At 33.5% G+C, this 22,713-nt stretch overlaps 1 protein-coding gene across 18 annotated transcripts in view; it reads right to left on the reverse strand.

Annotated features, from left to right (window-relative positions):
• Sox5 (SRY-box transcription factor 5) overlaps nucleotides 1-22,713 on the reverse strand; it is a 921,295-nt gene that overhangs the window by 263,435 nt on the left and 635,147 nt on the right. For all 18 annotated transcript variants that reach the window (XM_063238388.1, XM_063238384.1, XM_063238383.1 and 15 more), the window contains one exon: nucleotides 22,305-22,515. In XM_063238388.1, the coding sequence (XP_063094458.1) occupies nucleotides 22,305-22,515 (211 nt within the window). The remainder of the gene's footprint in view (nucleotides 1-22,304; nucleotides 22,516-22,713) is intronic.

The raw sequence follows: 22,713 nt of genomic DNA on the forward strand, positions 1-22,713 counted from the left end.
AGATAAAATGTCTTTAGATTTAAGGCTGATCCCTTTGTAGCCAGCTGTAGATGTTGAAAAACAGAGAGAATAAGATTTTTGTGTATTGTAATTTAGCCAAAATAAAGATAAAAGACAATAGTGTTTTTCTTTTTCCAATTTAAGGGGAAATATGTGAGTATAAGCTATTTATCAAGCCAAGTCTTTGAATCTGGAGATTATAAAATGTGAAAAGTGATATACACTTAAAAGAAAAGTATGATTTTAAAGTTTAGTTAACTATGGGATGTGTAGGAATGATTTTGTGGAGAGTCCAGCTTCAAGGAATAGCATATGTCCAAATTTCCTGCACCATAAAAATAAGTTTTTCATTAGAAATACTTTAAATATGAGATCTACAATAAACTATAAATTCTTCTTGAAATACTCTTACTTAAAAAAGGTAAAATGCCTATTTGTTAACATTAGAATCAAATTACGTGAAGGGCTTATGTAACTCAAAACAAAAACCAGCTTTTGAATGCCTTAATTTAGATCATTGACCAATAAAAAATGTATTGCAAGTGTGGTCATTTTAAATAAAGACAAAATATTTGTTTATGTCCACAAAATTTGCAATGAAACTTGGATAGTTTTAAAATTTGGAGAAAATTATTGCAGTCCACAAAATAAGTTGCAACAATACTAAAGGGAAAAAAGGTCAAGAAATAAATTACCTCTGTTGTTAATAGTTTCTGCAACTAAAGTGTGATGTGTATCTGAAGTTGTGTAATAGAAAACAGCTACTAATAGCATATATTCCATTTTTTATTAACCATGTAATGACAAGTCCAAAATATTAATACTGATGACTGAAGTTTTATAATCCAACAGGCTGGAACAGTCTTAGTAGAATAATGACCTGAGTCGAAATCTCTAGCAAGAATTTGTTTTTCATGTGGCTTCTTAAGAAAAAAATACAGATGGATATTTGTTTCAGAAAGGCCCACGTATACTTTTAAAGACAATCTGTTACACAGTATTAGTTATTAGAACTCCTTAAAGGAAAAACTCAAAAAGAAAATTGTGAAACCAGAAATGAGCAAGGCTAAAACCAAATAAAGAGAAATTTTAAGAAGAAAAGTTATTTATTCCTTTACCTTGATATCCAATATATGCACTGGTAGGGAGTCGGTATAGGCAATAAGATTATTAATTTAAATAACATGGGGAATTTCAAAGTTGAATTATGAAAATCCCACTTAATGATGAACAGCTTTGCCTAAAAAGATGAATATTGATGTTTAGGAAAATATGGATTTTAATAGAATTTATATGAAAATACTTCAATTTGAAAGCGTCTAAATGAAGAATATATATGTATAGAATAATAAAAGACAAGACTGAGTGACCTTCAAGTAGTAGTCATTGTGAGAACTAAAAGAAATTATTACTAACTGATAGGAAGACAAATTTTTCAAACTATATTTCATTTCTCTTGTATTCAGTTTTATCTTAAAAACCATAAAGAACACACATTTTCAAGAAACAAAGCCCACTAATTGTATCTCTAAAACATTTGGTTCCAGAAAAGTCTTTTGGCATTTCTGTTTTACAGTTATTTTAAAGTTTTCAGTCTATTTTGTATACAAAGTAATTGCTATTCTGTTTGTCCTAATGATAGATTCTTCAACTTTTATAGAATAGGAAGCAGTTTCTTCCCTGCTTTTTATTTCTTTACACAACTCAGAGACTCAAAGAAGATAATTACAAACAATGCCTGAAGAATGGTTCAGTTAATGTTAATTTATACAACAAACTAATTACTACCAAATGGTAAGAATCACATGTGGAAGTCCCTCTCTCCCACGCACACAACGAAACCAGCAGCCATCTGTCTCAGCTTGGGCAGAACTCAGGGACACCAGAAGACAAGGAAAAGGAAGGGTACAGATGCTCTGGCTTATTCACCTCCACACAAAGTATCAGACCTGATAAGCACATATCTGACCACCAAATGTTTTCAGAACAGAAAAACTAATATTTACAAAGAGAGTTTTAATAAAAGCACAGGATTTTTATAATCAACACTGTAGGGAGAAAATGAACTTCAGTAAGTACATGTTACGTATTTTATTTCAGAACAAACTATATATTTTTCAACTATCATTCTTCATGTATCGTTTTGTGATATATGAAAGCATTCTTGAGTCTTTGGAGGAAGCAAATAGTTTCTGAGTTCTGAGACGTGTGTGTCTTCCCACATTTTTAAACAATTAATTAAAAATTTCCTTGCTTAATATGAATATAATTTGAGAGATGCTTTCTAAATTATTACAGAAATGACATCATGCATCTAAACAAATAATGCTGTAAATAGTTTGACATTTAATGAGGCTGTAATTATATCATATGGTAAATAAAAAAGGCAATATTTTTCTTTCAAATCATAAGGTGAATCTTGCCATTAAAGCAATAATGGATTTTCAGATGAAAACAATCTAAATGAGAATACAGGTGTATTCAAGTGTTCTTTATTTTTATAAATCAAAATAATATTTATTGGTGGATTATTATTATTTTTTTGCCTTCAAAAATCTGAAAAGATGTACAGGTTCTTAGTAAATATTTTTGAAGTGGGCCGGGGATATAGCTCAGCAGCACAGCACCTGCCTGGAAGGAACAAACTCCTAAGTTCAATTTCCAGTACAAAAAAAAAAAAAAAAAAAAGGTTTAAAAAAAAAAAAAGTAAGAAAAGGGGCTGGTGCTTAGCTCAGTGGCACAATACCTGCCCAGCAAGCATGTGGTCCTGAGTTCGATTCCTGGTAACTACCCCAAAAACTAATAAAAAGAGCAAGAAAACTAGAAGTAGTAAAAACAATACTGATTTTCTCTAATATACATCTCCTCTGGGTTTAAAAATGTTTTATGTTTTATATATACCATATTGTCACTGAAAGTGTTACTTTTTCTTTTTCTTTCTTTCTTTTTTTTTTTTTTTTTTTTTTGTGCTAGGGATCTAACTCATGCCCTCACACTTGCCAGGCAGACATTTATGCCATTAGAGCTATATCCCCAGCTGAAAGTGTTTCTTTTGAATTGCCCTTCTCACACACTCTGGTAGCTAGCCTTACTCAGTGACAGACCAGACAGACCATACTACAAACTATGAAGTGGTGGGTCTATATCAGCCCCATTTATTCCCTTGAAAAATGCCATGGCAGGTATCATACTTAAAGAGTTCCTGCTCTTCAGTACGAGAGACTGCTGGAAAGCAATGGAACAGATCATACAAAAGAGCAGTAGGGGGGCTAGGGGTTTAGCTCAGTGGCATAGGCGCCTGCCTTGCAAGCAGGCAGTCGTGAGTTCGATCCCTGGTACCGATAAAAACGAAAAAGACAAAAAAAAAAAAAAAAAAAAAAAAAAAAAAAAAAAAAAAAAAAAAAAAAGAATATAATCAAAAGAGCAGGGCCTGAAGTTTTATGTATTCAATGGGACCTGAATAAATTAAAATTTATTTTTATTTATTTAGTAGTTCTTAAAATTTTGGAAATATTTTACACACTATTTATTGACCTCTTTCAAGATCTAAGTCCTACATTTGGGGAAACTGGAAAAGATTGGATTTTAGGGGAGGCAGGATCGAACTCGTTAAGTGAGAATTCCACAAAGTCTGTTTGGATCTTTAGCAAACATTGTAGAATATATTTTTCTAAATTAAAATTTTCTGTAACAAAAGATAAAAAGTCACAATTATCTGATATTTTAAAAAACATTTAAATTTATCTTTACATATTAGATTTTTCCCCTCTACTATATTTACAAGTTTTTGTGATGGCAAGCTTTATTTAAGAGGTGTCTCATGGCAGCAAAAATATAGTTTAAAGCAAAAGTCTAATATATGCAAATTTTGGTACTCTTTTAAATAGTCTAGAAATAGCTATAAAAGCTTGCAAAAGAGTTTTCATTCAAGAGTCTTTAAATTGTTGTCATGATATATTCTTGAACTTTTATGGGGTTCAAGATTCCAGTAAGCACCCCTGTATGAATCATGTTAAGAGTTGTAAAACAATGTAGTTCTCATTATCTGTAACATGAAGCACGTATACTGGTTACAAATAGCCCTTCTTCTACTTTGAACTTTTTCACAAGATGATGCTCATGTAAAAAAATTAAATGTCAAAAAAGATAAACAGGATAATTCAGGATTCTAGCAAAACTAACAATTAAAGTATCTTTCATTATTTGGAGAAAGTTAACACTTGAATCAATGTAGATAAATTTCAGGCCTCAAATCTTGTAACACAGGATCTTATCTTATACCCTTATGCATTAGTATACAGGTTTATAGTCCAAAACAAACAAATTCTTTTTTAAAAAATTTGGTTTCTCATAGAACATCTAGTTAAAAGCAATAATAAACCTGACATGTAATAGAACTGTGAGAGCATTATTTATTTTTGCTTATATTTCTTAATAAACACCTTCTCAATTTTTTTCCTTTTTTTGCATACTGACTGAATAAAAATATTGATATACCAGTTCTAGAATTTTATTTCTGGAAAGAAGTATATAATCCACTGAATATTATTTAGTTACTTTCAAATGAAGTACAATGAAACACCCATCCAAGATCACTCAGATAATGATAATGCAAATGCTAGCATCAAGTTGTTCATAATTCATTATTTCAAACATTAAATTTTAAGGAAGATCACGGCCAAGAGCCCTCCGGTAGATAAACTGGTTCAAGTCAAAGATAGTGTACTCAACTATTTAACTAGCTCATTTAATTAGGAGTCACTGTGCTAGAACTTCTGGGACAATGAACACATGCACCCGCATTCTTTTTCTTTAGAACAACGTCAGCAAATGTGACCTTTACAGGATCAGATACAAAAATTTTAGGATTTGCAGACCATGCTGCTCAATCATTCCATTGTATCATTATATTACATTAATGTGTAAATGAATAAGCATGACTGTGCTCCAGTAAAACTGTACAGACACAAACTTCATATTGCTCTCCTGTCTTACAAAATATTCTTTAGATTTTTTTTTAAACAATCCACATGGAAAACACTATCTGTACTTACTGGCCATATAAAACCAACAATGGGCTAGATTGGGCCTGTAGACTCCATTTGCTGAGTATTGCTATGAAAAGTCAGATTGCTAATGAAAAGCAGGATATAAACTACATTTCTTAAGGAAATAAGGATGGAAATTTAGAGCACATAGAAAATTCTTGGTGGAGATGAGATATTAACTAATCATTAGGGAAAAATGGCCACCATCAAGTTGCAAAGTAAGGTAAAGGCATTGAAACTAGACATCATGAGCAAAGAAAAATACCATGGCTAGGTAAAGCAACAGGCAATTGAGCATTCTTAAATGCAATAAAGAACGATGCAGGAAATAGCAGATAAAAATGAGAAACAAGGCTGGAGAGTCAGACTGGAAGTGAGCTGACTGCAGCCACAGGGTGACTACACCAGCTTTTAAAGAGGTCTCTAAAACACACAGGATGGTGCAAACACTGTGTCACATTCAAATGAGGATCTTATTCCACTAGAGAATATATCTCATGACCCTATTCCCTTATCCCCGAGGTTACTTCTACATTGTCTTTTCTCCTTGGGGAGCTTTTTGTAAAATATGAACTGAATTTTATTAACAGCCAGTATAATATCTGAGCATGTCAAATGTATGTATTCAGGTGTTGTCCTATATGTACTTGACAAAATTATGTGTGTTAGAATTCAAGCAATTTGGGTTACAATTAAGTTTACAATTACAGAATGAACTCTCAATGAATAATGGGTAAATAAATTTTTGATTATGGATCAGCACATTGGTTAAGAACTTGCAAAGTGTATTTTCCCTTAAATACTATGAATTCATTTATGTACTATTATCATCATCATCATCATCATCATCATCATCATTTATCATCACAAAACCAAACTTCTGCTGGTAGTAAAATATTCAAAGACAGTATCTTCTAGTTTTTTTTTAGTAAGTGAAGGCTAAAGATGGGCAAAAGGGAAATACTGTGTCACATATCTAGAGGCAGGATCTGATAGAAAGAAATTAGAACGTTTTCTCTACCACTGTAGACATTCCACAGGAAGTTGTAAATAGGTAGAAACCAACAATCATAAAATACTCAGATAAAATGCAAAGACAGGTAAACTTGCATTGAAGAAGCCTGCACATGGGCGTGTTGGTGTATACCTACAATCCCAGCAAGTCAGGAGGCCAGCACTGGAAGATACCAAGCTCAATAAGGGAGAGGCAGACGAGAGAGACTGGCAGGAAAAGGAGGAGGAAAAGCAAGAGGAAGAAGAAAAAGAAGTCTGAGTTCTATACCAGAAAATAAAGAAAAAAAATATTGTATCCTAGAGAAAGAGATCTAGATAGCACTGCAAGTTTTCCAAAGCAGTTGAAGAGAAGTAGTTTAGCAGTTGTTAACAGTCATAAGACGGCCACACAGGGAACAGCAATAAAAAAGTCTTAATATGTAAATGCCAGTTCCCTTTAAAGGACACATCAGTAAATTCTCTGATTATATGTTTACTTTTGGATGTCTCCTCATTTTATAACTTCCTATGCCCTCTCATTGAGACTCCTTTTCAACCTGATTTGACATGGGTTGTCTTCCCCAAAAGGTGATAAGCAGCTGAAAGACAGGAACTATGTCTTTGATGTCTGTCTTCTCATTAAGCTATAAAATAAGTAGGATTTCAGAGTAAAAGAATGGATGAAGACAGTGAAAACAAGGGTTAAACAAAAACAAAGGTTAAAAAAGGTTAAAGATGTAGAGAAATCCATCTTGGGCATCAAGCGAGAGTGTTACAGGTCATTAACAGAACTCAAAAGGTAGTGAAAACAATAAAAGTGTAGCATATAAATTAGAGGTTCCATTCTGTATTGAGACCCTGATATATGCTCTTGCTTTTGTCATCAAATTTTATAAACAAAATCTTTTAGAGATTATGAGTGAGGTTAATGCTTTTAAAATCTAGCTGTAACTTTAATATTTCATGTGCACGCGCATGTGCGTGCGTATCTTTCTTTTAGGGAAATCCTGAGACCTGAGATGACAAGATTATTTCCTGTAAGTCTGAGCATAAATACAGATATAAAAACATAACAGAGATATACACTTGATACTTGGTTAATTGTAAGTCTTCATAAACAAGAAATAAACAACAGTTCACAGGGTTCCACACGGTTTAAATTTAGACATGACTATTTCAAAAGGAATAATGCATAAGTTTCTGAATAATGTAACATACTTTAAAACCTGGCAACACTTTTCATTTAAAGGTTTTTAATTTAAAAAACAAAACAAAAATATTACTGGGCCAAAACAAACAAAAAAGGACTACAGAGTAAGTTTCCTATTCAGTAATTTCCTATTCCTATTCATTTATAACTAGTGAATATTCTTTACTAATCCATAATTATAATTATTTAAGTGAAAAACCTGGGTTAAAAATGTACAACTGCAACTATATTTCACTTATGTTGTTTCATTACTAATGATTCCTACGAGCGAACAGAGAAAAGACAAGATAAAGCAGCAAGGTGGTTGTCAAATCCCTGTACACAAGAAGAAGAGACGGTTCTAATCCTGAATTTAAACACTAAAAGGTACTGCCCAAGTAAATACAACTACTTCCCAACCATTTATTTTGATGGTGGATATTTTTTGTCTCTAAAATTTGGATACTTTTATATTAAGGCTGAAAACTGACCTGTTTTATTTAAGCTGTACTGTTCCCAATACAGCAACCTTCCTAAATATTATGTGCTTTTTCTGAGCTGTGATATTCTGTGTTGAAAGTGATGAAAAAATATTAATTGAATCAAGGATTAAAGCAAGAAAATTAAGGTTAAAAATGATAGACAATGAAAGTAAAAGTCCAAAGGGAAGAGGGTGCATTTTGTTCACTTTTATGGCTCTCTACTTCCAAATTTTCCACATGACTAATGCCACACTACAGTGAATAAACCAGGCAAATTTCCACACTCAAAAGCATAACTTCTTGGGAAGGAAAATCTAAGCAACAGAATTTAATTCATCTGAAGCAATAAATCAATTCTTCTTTTTAAATGCAAAATAACAGAATAGGAACACTATCCCACTGTAATAAACAGTTATGCTGATGGTGTGGGTTCATCCCCACCTACCTGTTCAAAACTTACATCATGCATTAATATCAAGTGCCACTCCATATTAATATATGGGGAGAAGAGACCTTAAATATGAATTATATCAAGGCTCTATATTTCAGCAAAGCTTTATAAGCCTGAGGAAAATGGAATGCATCTTAAAAGAAAATAAAAAGTTAATTTATGTAGTACCTCATTTTCTATTTCTAATCAAAAAGTTTACCTATTAAAGTTATATTAGAATTCTGACTTTTAACTGTCCTTTCCAAAGTAGATTAAAATGTCTATTAACTTTTGCATTTGCTTGTGTTTGTCATATTAATAACAATAAGAAACTCTTAAAGTATTTTACATGGAGTCTACAATAAAACTGCAAGTATAACTTTTTTCTGTAAAGACCAATAAAAACAAAGTTCAAGAAAAGGTTCCTCACCCTTTTGCAGAACTGTCAAGCAACTTCTACTGACCAAGAATTGCACACAGTAAACATACCAAACAAAAGAAATGATGAAAGATGTATTTACTTGTTCCGGGCCTTTATTTTTCTATTTCATATATACCCACACTAAAGAGTCGGCATTGTGTTAATAAATAACCAGCCCCAACCTAGGTGAGCAGAGGAAGGGTTTCCAGGATGCTGCCAGGTACCACACAGTTGCTCAGCACTGCAGAAAGGGCTCTGCATGTGAGTCCACCACGCCCACATAGAGCAGGGGGACAGAGGCTAATGGATGACTCCCTTAGCACATCAGATTCGTTTGGAAGAAAGGAAGACAGAGTTGAGAAGCAGAAGTTACTTTTTTGAACTGTCTAACCCTTTGAATTTGAAAGGGAACAAATCAATTTTAGAGCCATGTCCAGCCAGAGTAATCTATTACCAGATAACCCTTAGAGCTTATCTTATCTGGAAATTTACTAAACTATAACCCCAAGTTTAACATCTAAGAGGGTTTCATTACTTTATTTTGCAAATTATTTCCAATGTTGGCTCCATGGTTTATTTCTTACATATAAAACAGATTAAACTGAAGTATCATGAATAAAATGTTTACTCTATTTTCTACAATATAGAGCACAAATAATACCAAGTGGGTCTAAAATGCACAGATTCAGAGGCCAGTATGTTATAGTCTATGTCATTCATGACATTAAATGCACAAGGAAGAAAACTACCGAGTTTTATGAGTCTGCAACACTTTCAGTATAGACTTCACAATCTTTGTTTCCCATGACAGCTTTCTCTAAAGCAATGGGAAAAGTTTAACATAAGTAAAAATAGACTAGGTCTAGAAACTATCAGGGTAGATGTGTATTTATATATAGCTATCACATAATAAATGGTTTCTATGTGATAAGTATATGAGCTAGGAAACAAGTATAAAAAATAAATAAAAACTATCTTTTAAAATCAAGACATAAAAGAAAATTAATTGTTTTGAATTTTAAACAAAAGCTTCCCCTAAGCCTCCAAAGTTCACTGTCCAAAAAGGAGAGGACAGGACCCCGTCTGGTATCCAGAGTTTATCAGAATGTAAGACAGGCCATCTTAATCAATCTAAAATGTCGGGTCATATGCTCATTCTTTCCTGCACTGGCCTCCTGGCTCCCTCATGATGTTGGCCATATTTCTCTTCAACATCAAGAGCAGTTCACACGGGCACATGGGGAGCCCTTGAGGTCTCGGAACTCTGGGAGCAGGTGGCAAAGGCAACTCTGAGTGAGCTCTCCACTGACTCTAGTGCTGTCCGTGCCTTCTCTATAAGCAACTCCTATTAGAAAAAAAGACCAAGCATCCACTAGAACAAAACCACGCAGGTCTATTTAATTAGGGCAAATGTACGATATCCACTTCTCCATGTTAAACACACAGCCACACAGGCCTAGAAGGTCTGATTAATTTTAATATGCACGGTCCTGACAAGTGCCTCAAGGGTAACTGAGAAAACACACATGCACGCAAATACACAAAATCCTCCAGCTAGTCTGGCTGATCAGTTTTCAAACGGCACTATATACTGTATGTTGCCCAGATTAGAGTGTTACTATTCAGCAAAGGCCTGGATCTTTAATGTGAGGGAAAAGAGGCCTCAGAAACAGGTGGCTGGCTCTTCAGTGTTGAATAAATGATATCCCCAAAAGCCTTAGCACATAAGCACCTAGAAGGGCTGGCACATTCCTCTCATGTTTATTTGTAAATGTACAACCCGGGTCAGTGAGTTTTCTTCTAAGTATCCATGCATTGAAACTAAACGTCTGGAAGGGATAGATTTAGTTAAAGCCAAGGAAAGCAGGTATACCATTTCCCTGAAAGGTTCAGGAGATATCAGAATCTTTGGAATAAAGAGATGTTTGGAATGATTTATACAGTCTTGTTAGTAGACAAGTCATGTACAAGTAGGAATCAAATGCTTAAAACTCAAATATTTATTAAGACACAAATCGCCAACAGCACAAAGGAATGATAGCTTGATTATGCACAGAAGATGCAGGAGATGAAGAACATAATCTTAAATTTTGTTACATTTTATTAGCAGAAGGGCAAGTTCTAATTAAAAGAAAAATCAGAACTATATTGGCCAAATGGTTTTCTTGTTCAAAAAACAATGGACTTCAGTTCAGGGCTCCCCAGATATAGATTTCCAAAATGAAGCCTTGATCCTTTATGATCCAAGCCATAAGGTCTTTCAAGAAAACGTGAATTAATTTTCCATAGCACTTAATGAAATGAACAAGATCAGAATAAGCTGCCAGGATAGATACCACTTGAAAGGAAGATGACAGTGAACAAGTTTCACTGTAGTGCTAGAAAAATGTTACAAGCTTCAAACTCAACAAACTCTGCTAAAGTTAAAACACTCATTCCTGAAGAAATAGGCTCTATAGTATTTGAGGGTGTCTTCTTGTCCTGACCTTTGAAAAATAAACTCTTCTCTTTATCATCGTTTGACAAGTGTCGATTTCCATACAGTGGTGCCTTTGAAAGGGTGCCTGGAGGTTAGACTCCAGCTTGCTCAACAAGGAGAGAGACGTTTTCTAGTGACAGACTGCACAGACGCACACGTAGCCACAATGCATTCGGAGTAGCCTCCAACAGCAGCGAGAGTGTGGGGAACAAAACTTAAAAGAGCTCAACTGAAAAGTACCCTTGTTTGTCCTTCAGTGGAACAGCACTTACAAAGCCTCTTCAACACGTACTTTTTCAAAAGGACAGTGAGCAACTAAACAAAAGCAACTCAAACCTCCGCCAATTAAAGTATCTTTAGGCTTTTCCCCTGATCTGTTCACTTTTTATTTTTTCCCACCTCATCAAATGTGATTTTAAAACAAGAATGTGTTTCAAAGTACCCCTCATCTTTGCCCAATTAATGGAATGATTTGAGATTTCTGAATTTAAAAAAGACAATCTCTGGATTTCTTTTCAAAAAATAGTAATTAGAAAGTTGATAAAATTAGGAGTGATTCTGTTCTACTTCAACTTGTCCATTAACATATTACAATTCAATGTACTTTCTAATGGGCTGTTCAACAACATTTAACTTGTAAGGACAGCCATTCTGATGGTAAATTCAATTAACACATGTATAATGCCTGTAGGAATGTTCACAAGGCCAAATATCGTGATTCGCTGTCTTTTCCACAAAAAAATTCCAAGTAATACTGTAGCATTCCACAGATGAAATACATTGCTCATAATCTCTACTTTAGCAATCCTAAAATAAGTCCTAAATTGGAAGGAAACTTTATATTTAGTTTTAGGCAATATGGTTGTAGATGTAGATACATGTGCAATAAAAATTAAAAGGGTAATAATGCATAATAACAAAATCAAGTAAAGTGAATTATGATTGTAATAGATGTAAAAGAGCATATAATGCAATAATATCAATAGAATTTTCACCTTTCCAAGGAAGATAATTTATGAACAATTTATATGTTATTTTGGGTTGATAAATACTTAGGAATAAGTACAAAATTCTTTCACTCAATCTCACTAGTTGAGTTTGCTGAGTGCTTTTTTGGCATTTGCTACTAAGGATTTGTACTGCACTGAACTGTACAGTTTTTGGAACAAGAAAGAGCATGAATGAAAATCCTGGCCTCTCCTTCACCCGCTAATGGTGTATAGATAACTCTTGAGGATGAAGGCTTGGTCTGTCACAAAATATACTTTTTCAAGCACATTCCATTATTTTTATTAGTTCTCACGGAGAGAGAAGTCTTTTTGTGAAGTCTATACTAAAAGTAATGAACTGCTTCATGTAAAGTAACACTGGCTGAGTTTGGTAATAGGTTGTGCCTTTAGGACTTGTAATATAAAATGGTCACTGAAGATTTTCTGAAGAAGTTCAGGAAAAACATTCTAGTTGTGTAAATAATGGTAAAGCCACATTCTAGTAGGAAAAATATTCACAAATGAATGCTGTTTTTCACAGATAAGAAGCAAACCTCATCACAGAACAAATCTGTAGATGTGGACATCACACTCCGAGGAGGAAGAACATGGTACATACAGATGCTAAATAAAACTAAGCACATGCAGAATTTGAAAAAGAAATCACACGTGCGCACACACACTCACACATGCATGTGAGCTTCTGCACACAAAAGAATGAGGAGAAACAAATGAAAAGGAATGAGAGAGCAAATCAATCCATGAGATACAGCTAAAATTTAGGAAACTGAAAATTTGGGCCTGAATAACATTTGTCTTCAGCATATATTCACATTTGTTGTGGAAAGGCATCCAAGCTACAAATCCAAGTTAGATTGTCCCTCCTAGATTAGATCGTTTCACGTGGGACACTATATGTGCTTTTCCAAATTTATCAATTTAGAGAAATATCTTTTCTCTTTGAAAAGTAGTTCTTCAGGTAGCAAACACGGACCACATGTTTATTTGCAGGAATTTATGTTAGTAAACATCAAAGTGCTTCTCCCAGGATTTTTAGGACAGTTAGGTTTTGTTGTTGTTATTGTTGACTGCCTTAAATTTTCAGACTTTTGTACTTCTGAATTAGAAACTGTTAGCACATAGATGTATTCCAGGAAAGCAGCACTGCAAACTCTATGTTTCAGGTTTATCTAATGTAGCAATGTTTCTAATGAGCCAAGATGTGATAATGATATTGCCTGGTACAATTCCAAGTTGATTATAATTTACGAAGTACTTTGATGTGCATTACCTCATTTGTTCCTTTCAACAACCGTCTCATGAAAGTAGGGCAGTTAGCATCGGCATGCGGGGCAGATATTCATTACATTAAAACAAGCATTACAGTAAATTAAGGTAAGTAAGTACCATGATTTACAATGTAAATTATAAGGTAGATGCTCAGTTTGGGGCAAAAAAAAATTTACTCAAAATTAAAATTTGCATTTCTTCAGAAAGTTATGAAGTACAAGAGACAGAAGTCCTCCTAAATATTTGTCAACTCTTACCTTGAAACTGATCAGAGACTAAACTACACACATGCTAAACTACAATCAATGATTAGTGACAGAATAAGCACTAACATTCCATCACTAAACACTCAATCTAGTTTCTATTTTTTGCTTTGTGGATTTATTTGAAATCCAGAGAAAAGCTATGAACTATCTTTCCAAAAAAAAAGGAGGGGCAAATGAACATATTTTCCAACATTTCACAACTAATTTCCATGATTTAGAAAACCTCTGAAGAAACTCAAAAACCCTGAGTTTGGAAAATTTGCTCCCTTGAGGAACATATATGAGTCTTTGTAATACTGGAAAGAACCGGGAAGGAACCAGTTACTTTTCTCCATCATAGGCCTTAACCAATGAAAGGGGTGGGGTTAAGGAGGGGGAGATCCAACAATAGGCTACCCTATTCCTGAGCCCATTATAAGAAACATGAGCTCTCTTTTTCATCCCAGGCCTATTTACCTGAAAAGGGTACTGTTCTTACTATGTTGAAACACTATTAAAAAATAAGTTACAGCTTTAAACTGTGGAAAAATCAGGTAACAGTCTCAGTCACTTCTTAGTTACCCTATGGCAGTAAATGAATTATTATCAGAGGCCACTAAGCCACAGACAATGTAAATATCTTTTCTTAAGAGAAATATGTAATCTTGTAGTTATTTAAGAGTCATGTGAATAAGAAGTTTTAGTGTAACAAACACACAATATGTGTATTTTAGTGTATAGCCTAGATATGAATATATCTAGCTACCTGATAAGGATAATATCTCCACAACACAGAAAGAATTGAAATTACTGATGTCAAAGATTCAGTAATTATAAAGGTATGTATATGAGGAGAAGAAAGTTGGCAAAGAATGAAAGAATTAATGAGAGAAGCCGCTGGTATAGAGGCAGAAAGAAGAGTTTGAGTAGAAAGGCAAAAATAGACAAAAAAGACAAACCCTCATCCAGTGATGGTGAACCTTTCACAGCTTTCAATGATATAAAGAGCTCACTGAAGCATACGTCCGGTAAGTTTGCCACTGAATCCATTTTTAAGGGAGTATTAGAGGCTACAAACGTCAATTAGTAAGTGTACTGTTATCCACTCTTAATATGATAAAATATAATTTGACTACTAAGCTAGTAATTTAAATACAGATAGGAACTTTCAAGAACACTATATTTAGAAATTCACATATTATTGTGGAAACAGAAGATACATGAAGGATAGAGATGAATTCATGTTAGAAATGTAAACCAAATTTTGACAAGTGTCTAGAGAAAACTAGCCATAATGGTGAAAGAATAATCCTGGGGTGGATAAAACAGTTCATGATATTTAAAACAGAGGAGTAGCATATGAAAAGGCAGAAAATTGTGTTAATACAGTGTTGGAGAAAATGCAGGAATACTGAGAATATGGTAAGAAAACGTGGTCTTGGAGAGAGGTAGGAATTAGGAGGGAGAGGGTAAGAGCCTGAAGTCAGGTGACATATGGTCTTATACTGAATACCAAGAGCTGAGCGAGGACAGGAATTTTGTCCTACTTCAAATTCCTCCAGACAGTAAGAAAAACGCAAGTTCTTTTCATTCGTTTTTTGTTTTGTTTTGTTTTGTTTTGTTTTGTTTTTTTTTGGTACCAGGGATCCAACTCATGACCTAGCACTTGCCAGGCAAGTGCTTATGCTACTGAGCTAAATTTCCAGCCCCTCTTTTCTTTTCTGTTTTTTTAAAAATAAAAATAATACAAAGTTCAGGGTTTGTAAGGCTTAAATACAGCAATTTGCGTGACATATGCCAGGAGAGTCAGGTATTTTTGAAGCTCTCCTCTACTTTTCTCACAACAGCAGTTGTGTAACACCAAAGCAGTTTAAATATAAAGTCAAGTATACAGTATTTAATTACTTAGAAGTACCAACAAAGGCAAATAGTTTTTAAAGAAATGAAAAAGTGAAAATAGTGAGGATAAATAGCTTTGTCAATTAGTAGAGGCTTGAAGAGAGGAGGAAGAACATTGTAGTTAGAATGCGAGTAAAGGAAAGTTTTGTTGGTTGTGCTTCTAGGACAAAGAAATAAAAGTGTCTGAAAGCTGAAATGACTCTTTCAAAGAGCAATATAGTCATTCATATAGTAAAATAAATTAAGAAGCCTATTATGTTCTTTGTGCCAAAAAGGTTCTATATTAAGCAAGATAAAGAGGTCATCAAAATAAAAATCCCAGCCACTCTGTAATTTGCTTAAAAATGAAGGCAAATAAGTCAAAATTTGTATCTGACTCCTAAATTTAATTTGTAGTCTACATTTATAGATCAGCCCTGGGTACCTAGAACCTGAAAGCACAGACAATTTGTGTATTTACATACCTTTGGAATACTTAACAAATGAAGATACCTGGTTGTTTTAGATTTGTTCAGATTTAACAGCGAAATACTCTTTAAAATTAGATGGTGCTTCTAAAAGATAAAGAAAAAAGTAGTGAAGACTATCCAAATTCATGCTGTGACTGAGTAGGGAAGAGGAAAAAAGGACGACCCACAGGAGATGGACTGGATTCTTGTTCTAGCTTTAACACCAAAATGCAGTGGAACTTTGTTTCTCTCTCTCTCTCTCTCTCTCTCTCTCTCTCTCTCTCTCTCTCTCTCTCTCTCAAAATTTGATGAAAGCCTAAAATGTGCCTACTTCTCATTTCCATTTTGAATTTCTATTATTTCATGATTAACTTTCTACCAGAATCCTTTCTGGAACAAATTTTTAATAAGGTATTTTTCAAGGCTTTATATTTTTTAAAGCAATTGAAAGTTAATTTGAACTGAAATAATCTTTCATCACAAACTTATGGAGTAGTTACTATTAAAGTACAAAGTACGTATTTTAGTAGTATATTTCTAAATATCACTATAATTTGATATTTCAAAGGAATTTTCACATGTATATGGCTAAAGGGTAACATTAAATAATTACTTGGCAAAAAATTGTGACTGTCGGAAATAGCATTATAGAATGGTTAAGAGCATGCTTTAAAATAAGGTTGGTTTCAGTTTGAATAATGACCCTGACTCTTGGTCACTGTATGACATAGTTAACCATCAGTTTCCTCATCTGAAAATAGAGATAACAGAAATCAGGGTAGTTAGCTCATGTGAATCATTAGATCATCTGAATGGTACTCTTTGAGATTGGGATCTCATATATGTTGTAGCCCTGGTTATAAAATAAAAAGACTAGATAAAATGTTTCAAATAAGCTGCTTAACACTATAGTTAACACACAGTATATACTGTGTACATGTTGACACATTCTTATACAGTATTTTCTACACTGCATGCATCATTTTTAATTAAATGTCTTGATACAGGAATCTTACACTACGTATTATGGTACTAAGCTTCACTCAAATTGCTAAGTCTAACAAAATTAACTGATCGAACAAATATTAAGAACATAATATAGCTGTAATACATAGACAAATTTTGAAGTACATTATATACGCTATGTATTTAGAACTGAATTTATTATGAGCTTTAGCATAACATGCCATTTACAATGGATACTGGACAAGAAAAATCTCTAGCAATGCACCATTATTAAGGACAGTGAAACGCAATAATTCTGATAGAATAAAAAGATATAATCAATAAATACAATAAAGTCATGTTTTTCACATGACTTCTAAATATTTTAATTAATTATTTGAAAAAATGGGCAAGAAGAATAAAGAAGAGCTGTCTTATCCTCAGCCCATATGCAAATCTAATTTTCTTTCTAACCATTTCACCTCAGTGGTCTCCTTTTGTGTGATCCACCATTCTCTTCTAACTTTTGAATTTCTGTTCATTTGCTATTGGCAAGGGTAAGGTTGGAAATAATGTGGTCTTTCTGTTGAAATCTGTTTTCCACCCTCAATGAGAGGAAGCAAAGGCATGAATATGGCACCCTCATAATGATTAAGCTGGGGCTTAATGAAATTTTCATCACAACCTGCTGTTCATTTTAATGGCCTTTGAAAAACAATGGAAAAATAGCTTGAGGGAAGAAAAGATTTTTTTGGTGGCATATATTTGTGAGTTTCACATTTAGCTAGCCGCTGGATCTCTGTTGTCCTGATCTCTGTGTTGGAGTTCTCTTTATAGAGCTGTAATAATGTTTAGCAGTTTTCAGTTCTTTTGTGAACTATATTCCTAAGTAGTTTATTCTTTTTGGTGCTAGGCAGATCACAAGCTATAGATCATTTGTGCTATGTAGAATCTCACTGTTCTGATCTTAGATGATGTAATGTTTCAGTGACCATCTTCTGGTCCAATAAAATCTTATGATTATCAAGTCTTTATGTACTTTCCAGTTGCTATGACACACATTTCTTGTGATACAATTCCAGTTTTTCTTTTTGCAATTAAAAAAATAAAAATTCTTTCATATTGCATTCTTTCATACAATACAATTTTGTGCAGTACAATTTTCTATCTTGTAATATTTTAATTTTTTGGATGAACTAATAGAGATTACTAATATAGCTATTATATATATATATATATATATATATATATATAAAATTTCTATCTTTATATATATGTATCATTTCTATCTTTTTATCTGTTTGGATTTTAAAATAAAAAATCTCTAAAAATATTTTAATTTTTCTTGATTAATATAGACACTTTATTCAAACACAATTTTTGACACATATCTATGTTTTCAAAAATTAAATACACATTCTTGCCATGGAAAATTATCAGCAAGAAATCTGTGTATGCAAACATAAATGCATTTTCATGACTCTATATTCACATAAAATTATTTCTAAAATGCAGATTTTTAGATGCTTGCATTTTTCAATTTATGTCCCAGCCCTCCTTAAATATTACCTATGCATTTTCTCTTTGTCTTTGTATTATTTAACAGCAAGTCACTCATCAGCTGAACTTTTGAAGTGTTTTAGGGTATTGTAAAAAGTATAGTAAGGTGAAAGAGAAACAAAACAATGTAATGTCCGTGTCCGACCGTGACTTTTGTGTGTCATCCTTCCTGCTATCTGTTTCTTTTACCTGATTAACTATTACCAGATCTTACAATCCCCTACTAAGTCCCTATGTGTCTTGCTAAGTTAAATGGAAAGTAATACCTCCTGCCTTCTCTCCAGTTGGGGTTTATTAATTTGGTTTAGACCTGTCATATAATTCCAATTTAAGACTTCACGCCTCCAATTGTAAGTCAACATGATACATGTTGGGCATACCAGGTTTATGCACCACATTTCTACAGAGAAACCCTCCGAAGATAACTCCCAAATCTCCTCTTTAATATACGTAATGCATACCTCCAAAAATTCAGTTTTCCATAAATCTTAAGCATTCCTTCCCAATTACATCCCAAACAATAGATTAAAAATTAACACATAAGAGGAATATTTTTAAACTCATTCTGTGAAGTCAGAATTGCCCTACTTATAAAAATCGGGCATTAAAATAAAAGGAGAATACAGATCAGTGAATCTTATGAACAGAGATGCAAATCTGCTTAACAAAATATGAGCAAGTCAAACCGTGACTCAGTGGTATCTCAGACAGTCTAAGGAAGAGTACTAGGTAACTTAAGTGACTTAGGAGACACTAGCACTAAATAAACAAAGAAATCAATAAGCAAGCTGGTATAGCTCCCTGCAAAGTACCTGAATTTAGTTAGAGAAGGAAAGACAAAACAGAGAAAGGGAGGGCACAAGAAAAGAGAGAGAGGAAGAAAGGTAAGAAGGAAAAAAGGAAAGAAAGAAGGAAGAAATAAAGGAAGAAGGAAGGGATGAAAAAAGGGCTTATTTTACAATTCATCAAGCTAGGAATATAAGGCAAGTCTCCTCAACTTGAACTTCACAATAATCAGCTACAAAAACCTACAGTGAACATCAAACGTAGTGGCTGAAACTGCGGTGTTAGCAGTTAACAGTTGGTAGCTATGCACGTATACTGGACCTGAACAATCAAGTGGATGTTAGATGGCAGGAGCAAGGTTCCTCAAAGATGGAAGGGAAAGTATGGATCAACAAGGGAATAAGCTAAAGTTATCCATGTGGAAATGCGTCAGTGTTAGACTTTAATAATAATTCGTGTTTCCAATAATTAGGTGTTAAACAGAAATATTTATAGATATGCATATTTACATGTGAATATACACACATAATAGTTTTTGTTCTGAAAGACCCAGAAGAAATAACCTTTATGACTTTTCCACCAAGAAAAGGAGCCAGCGATTCTTAGAGAAATGCTCGATTGCTAAACTAGGGCAGCAAATATACAAGATGAGCTTTCAGCATCTTATTCTACCAGAAAGTAAAGAAGTGCTAAGATAATGATAATAAATACAACCACAATGATAGTGGTACATCAAAGTGACACACAAGTATAATTTGTAAATATCCATGAGTCCATAATAATACAAATGAATGACTGAACAAATTAACAATTGGTAGAGCAGAGATAAATTTCCCATGCAATAGGCTTCTGAAAAAGTTACATAGACACTCCATTCCAAACAAGGGAAACATAACTTGCCATTTGCTAAACGTGGGGTGCAGATCGTGCTGTCCTTTTTAAAAGGAGTATGGTTTGGAAAGTGGGTAGGAGCAACCTAAAGGGATACCTCTGAAAAGCACAGCTTCAGGAAAATGATTATGGTCAAATTTAACATGCTTAATGACATGGTAATGTGCAATGCATATGGTGAGACAAAATTGTACCTGCGACCCAACGCTAGCTTTAATTAAAAATGTATCAGATAAATTCCAGTAGAGGGACTTCCTGCAATTTACATGAACATTATCCCTTAAATCAATATCCATCATAAAGCTATAAGATTCTAAATAGTTCATCATGAAGAAATCATAAATGCTTAAGGAAATACCTGATTAAAACAATAAATGGACTGAAACACCACATAGAAACCCATTGATCTGTACCAATGTTTGTTTTTAATATGTCAAAAATTTAATTTATCTAAGAAAAGCTAAACTTAATGCAAACTAAGGACAGCGAAAAGAAGCCTAAGGAGACAGAACTGGATGTAATTAAATCTAATGTGATAACTTGGATGGCATGCTAAAACAAAAAAGCATTCTCAAGGAAAAATAAATTAGTCTGAATAAACTATAGGCTTCAGTTAAAAGTACTGCATCACTACTGGTTTGTTAATTAGGAAAATACATCATACTAATATAACATGTTAAGAGAGAAGACTATAGGGGAATTTATGTGGGAAGTCAGTACTCTGTTAGTTTTTCTGTAAGTGTGAAACTGTTCTACGAAAATAAAGATCTACTAATTTAAAAACAATATTGTGTAAACGGAGTAGTGAATTATATTATGGCCCTACTTGAAAATAGTAGGCTGCTATCTTTTTCAAAATGCATTTAATGTTAGGAGATAACAGTCACAGTGAAATGCTGTGAAATAAAGATGTAAAATCAAAAGGAAAATGTTAACCCTGTAAATTGAACTGAATATGTAGAAATAAAGATCAAATGAATCATAAAGGTGAGCCCTATCAAAAAGCTACAATATCAGTTGTTTTTTATTTTAGTCCTTACAATATTTTGTTTTTATATCAAGAAAACCTGTACCATTTAAAAAATAAATATTGTCTGGATTTCCCTTAAAATGCCATTTTCTCTCCATAAAAGTGGGAGAGTATAAAACAAACAAACAAATAAAAAAAATCCTCGGCTGTCAAGGGTATTTAAAAATTATTTCTATTTCTAAGATCCTAAGAATGTATAAACTTAGCTAAAATCCTGATCCCAGTTCTACAAATGGTAGGGTTCCAGAAACACTTAATTATCACATGACTCCTAAAATATTTTATTGTCAACATACATTTGATATCAAATATATTCATAATTTACCAATGTACTAAAAATTTAGAAATCAGCTCAGTTTAGTGTTTCATACTGTACATGCAGTTATTTCTGGTGTAAAGTATGTCTCTTCATGTCACTGTTGGTTTGTTTGGAATTTTCACGGACTGAAATAAGAGGAATGTTCTTATATGTCATATGCAATGTGGCTTTCAGGCTTACGGTAGACATAGGTTTAAATGGAAGCTAGTGAGCATCTGTCCATAAAGGATGACTGTCATTTATGCATAAGCTCCTACAAGCTCCATCAGTTGTTTTTCTGAATTGTTTGCTTTACCTGTAAAGTAAGCCCATGTGAATATCCTTTCACGCTACTACATGCAACTATTAAAGAGATTTAGAAACGAAGTCTTGAAAGACTTTCTGGAAGCTATGTACATGTAACTGAGATAATCACTATTTTTAAATATATAATAGTCCTAATCACAGCAAATTTGGACTATACAAGAAGTTAGAATAAGATATACTTCAAAATTCTAAATTCTAAAATAGTACTTGGGAAACATGGACAAGAGACAACATACTAGATTGCAGATGTCTGACACGCAGGTAATTGTTCTGATTTCTGCGGTCACTCTATTCTTGACTCTTTAAGCTTCATTCAAACCATAACTTACCCAAGTGTGAAAATAAGGAGGACATCACAACATGAATTTATGATTTAAAAATCCAGAGAGACCTATTTAAGTGTTTCTAAGAAAAAATACCGTCTTCATAGTGTTAGATTTGTAATGCCTTCTACTTAATTTTAAGAGTACGAATCAGAAAGCAGAGCTAGAAGTTAAAAACAAACTTCAAAGCCAGAGGCAGCAACCACTTTGTTTCCCTTTCAAGCTTTTACCTTCTGGCTCGTTTTTGATGAGCTCCTCCATTTTCCTCTGCTTCAAGGTGTCAACAACATCAGCTAAGCTGCCCTTGCGTCGTTCAGGGGTCCCCAGGGCCGTACTAGACAAGGACTCGCCACTTTGTCGCCCACCTTCTTCTGCCTTTTGAGGTGAGGTAGATGAGTTGTGTGGGGCAAATGAAGACATAACTTTATTGCCATCAACTTCCTAGGAGAGAAAGCAAAGGAAACAAATTTTTCATTAAAATTTTAATAACTTACAAATAAAGGTGATGCAGTATACTCAGCTGACACATTCAAACAAAAAAGCGAAGGCCTTCTGTCACAGCAAAGGAATAAAGAAATTTTGAAAAGAAGTTAACTTTAGAGCCTAGCACTTGAGCGAGGTAATGAAAAATTCACAAGA

The sequence above is a fragment of the Cavia porcellus genome, unplaced genomic scaffold (assembly GCF_034190915.1).
Source record: "Cavia porcellus strain 051 isolate PalLab524CR breed Dunkin Hartley unplaced genomic scaffold, mCavPor4.1 scaffold_27, whole genome shotgun sequence".
NCBI classification, from domain to species: Eukaryota; Metazoa; Chordata; class Mammalia; order Rodentia; family Caviidae; genus Cavia; species Cavia porcellus.